Source organism: Vombatus ursinus, unplaced genomic scaffold, assembly GCF_900497805.2.
Source record: "Vombatus ursinus unplaced genomic scaffold, bare-nosed wombat genome assembly UNPS02014786.1, whole genome shotgun sequence".
Taxonomy (NCBI): domain Eukaryota; kingdom Metazoa; phylum Chordata; class Mammalia; order Diprotodontia; family Vombatidae; genus Vombatus; species Vombatus ursinus.
In genome coordinates, this window is record NW_020954564.1 from 9,265,632 (window position 1) to 9,268,370 (window position 2,739).

The 2,739-nt window shown below is 43.2% G+C and overlaps 1 protein-coding gene across 1 annotated transcript in view; it reads right to left on the bottom strand.

Moving 5' to 3' along the window:
• Positions 1 to 328, bottom strand: part of LOC114047191 (26S proteasome non-ATPase regulatory subunit 5) — a 20,196-nt gene extending 19,868 nt beyond the window's left edge. The window contains exon 1 of the mRNA XM_027867999.1: positions 146 to 328. Coding sequence (XP_027723800.1) covers positions 146 to 318 — 173 coding nt within the window. The 5' untranslated portion in view covers positions 319 to 328. The remainder of the gene's footprint in view (positions 1 to 145) is intronic.
• Between the last annotated feature and the right edge of the window lie 2,411 nt (positions 329 to 2,739).

Consider the following 2,739-nt stretch of genomic DNA (forward strand, 5'->3'; position numbering starts at 1 on the left):
GCCCGGGCGCGTCCCGACCTCCCGTGGGGGCCCGGGCGCGTCCCGACAGTGTCCCTATCGCGACACAGAGGGCCACGACAGGACTGGACGGAGGGAGGCGCTCCGAGGGGAAGGGTTCCCCGCCATCCCCCCGGGGGCCCCTCACCGGTGATTCCCGTTGAGTAGCGAGAAGAGAGGCCCGAGCCGGAGCTCAGCCGCCTGTTCCCGGAGCGAGGTGAGAGGCACCGCCTGCAGGGCAGCCTGCAGGGCCCGCAGCTCCTCCAGTGGCGCCTCCAGCTGGGCCACCGCCCGCAGCAGATCGACCACCTGCGCCGCCATCTTCCCAGAGCTTCGCGAATACCAGGGCCGCTGCTAGCGCCACGCAACGCGAGACTTGGAGAGCCCGGTACGGTGGCCGATAGGGCAGGACAGAAGGGGGAGGGGGAGGGGGAGGGGGCGGGGGCGGGGGCGGGGAGCTGGAGATGGAAGGCACGTGACTGGCTTCTTCCTCGAGCCTCCTCTTCCAATTAAGCTCACGATTGGCTACGTGTGAAGCTGGAGCGGTTCAGCTTTGCCTGTGCTGTTCATGCATCCTGCGGTGGCAGATTAATCTTAAAAAAAAAAAGAAGAAGAAGAAGAAAGAAAGAAAAAGATGATTAGAAGAAGAAGAAGAGCTCTTGGGAGCCTTTACATCCATTATTTTATTTGACATTAGCTTTAGCTGCCTAAGGGATTATTATCCCCATTTTACAGATGAGGAAACTAAGAGCCAGAGTAGTTGACTCATTCCTATTGTACTCCAACCCCATCCCCACCTCACCCCATCCCACCCTGAGTAGAAAGGGGTGATTCCCTTCTCATACTTTAATCAAGCTTAACCTCGATGCTTGAGTATGTCAATCTAATTTTATAGAGATGAGAAAATAGGCTGCTGGGTCGGTAACTCTTGAATCTCAGTTGCTTTTTTTTTTTTAAAGATTTGGTGATTTCCCCCTCCCCCATTCCTATGATTCATTATCTTCCTTTCTTGTAAATCTCTTGCAGAACTATCCACTGTACTTTCAAAATTGTCTTGCTTCCATCACAGATCTCTTCTGCAAAGTGAATAAAGTGCTTGACTTAGAGTGAGGAAAAGTTTGAATCCTACCTCATATTCTTGCTAGCTTTGAGACCGCAAATAAGTTACTTAACTTTTCTCTGTTTCCTTGTCTGTCAAATTAGGATGATAACAGCACTGATCTCACAGGATTGTTGTAAAGATCAAATCAAAAGAGATAGCATATGTAAATTGCTTTGCAACCCTTAAGACACTATATAAAAGTTATTATTCCTGACTTATCCTTAATTGCCATTTCTCCTGCAGCACATCAGATACTGAAATGTTAAAAATATAAATGAGTGTTTCTACTATGGTATTTCATTACATCATTACTTCCTGAACTTTTCAATTCATCCATCTCATCCTCGAAGGTACTGTTGTGGAAAGGGCATTGAACTTGAAGTCAGAAAGAACTAGGTTCAAGTCTTAGCCCAGACACTTAACTAGTTGTTAACTATACCCCTGGATAAGTCATTTAACTGCTTTGTGCCTCAGTTTCCTCATCTGAAAAATTAGGACTTTGGGGTTGGACTCAATGACCTCCCTTCAAGTTCTAAATCTATGATATTGCCATCCCTCCAACAGTGCCCATAGTAAACCATCCATACCTCTTACTGTGAGACTGTTGCCTATGTTCTCCCACAAATCCTTTTTTTTGTGTGTATCCATAGGACACTATCAGAAGATTGTCAATTTTAAAAGATGAGCTCTTTTTTTCAGAGAGAAGTTTTGGGTCACTAAAAAAGCACTTTGTAATTTCCTAAATGTAATCCAGCTCACTTTCCTCCTATTCAATTCCAAATTCAATTAATTGTCCCTCTGCTCTACATGTACAAGATATATGTGCTGATAAGCCAACTTTATAGGTGGTTCATTCAAATGTGACCCTCTAGATTAAATTGATAGATGCTTTGTACTATAGGGAGGAGGACTGAAGAAAAAAAGTTGGAAGTCATGTTTGAAGAGTAAGAAATGAGAAAGACCAAAAGCTTATAGACTATTCAGAAGCCTTAATACTTTCTATGAGAACAGAGTCAGAAGTCTGGGCATAGCATACAACAGACCACTACCACCGCAACAAACAATTATATTCTAACAGAGTAAACAACTGCTGAGAATCATTTCCAAATTAACTGTACAGTCTACCATTGACTTGTTAAAATAAAAATGAAAATCAATCACAAATTAGAAGAAATTATAAAAATAAGAAAATATAGTATATAATTAAGGGAAGTCCAACCTGACCTATTGAAGCAAGCTGAAATTTGGAAATGTAAAGAACAAACATTAGCATAGACCATTTCATAAGGAACCAATGTAAATCAGTCTCCATCATCATCATCATTAGCATTAATACATCACTTTAAGCTTCACAAAAGCACTAAACTTTAAGGTTTAGTGTGCAAACTTTAAGGTTTGCACACTAAATATTACCTCATTTTATCTTCATAAAAACCCTGAGAGGTAAGTGTAATTATTATTCCCATTTTATAGGTGAGGAAACTGAGGCAAACAGGTGAAGTGACTTGCCTGTGGTCACACAGCTAGTAAGTGTCTGAAGCCAGAGTTGACCTCAAGTTTTCCTGAGCCACTATGCCATCTAGATTCCTCTACTGAAGACCAAAAGAGCCTAGAAACTGCCTTAGCTGGCAAGCACTTTA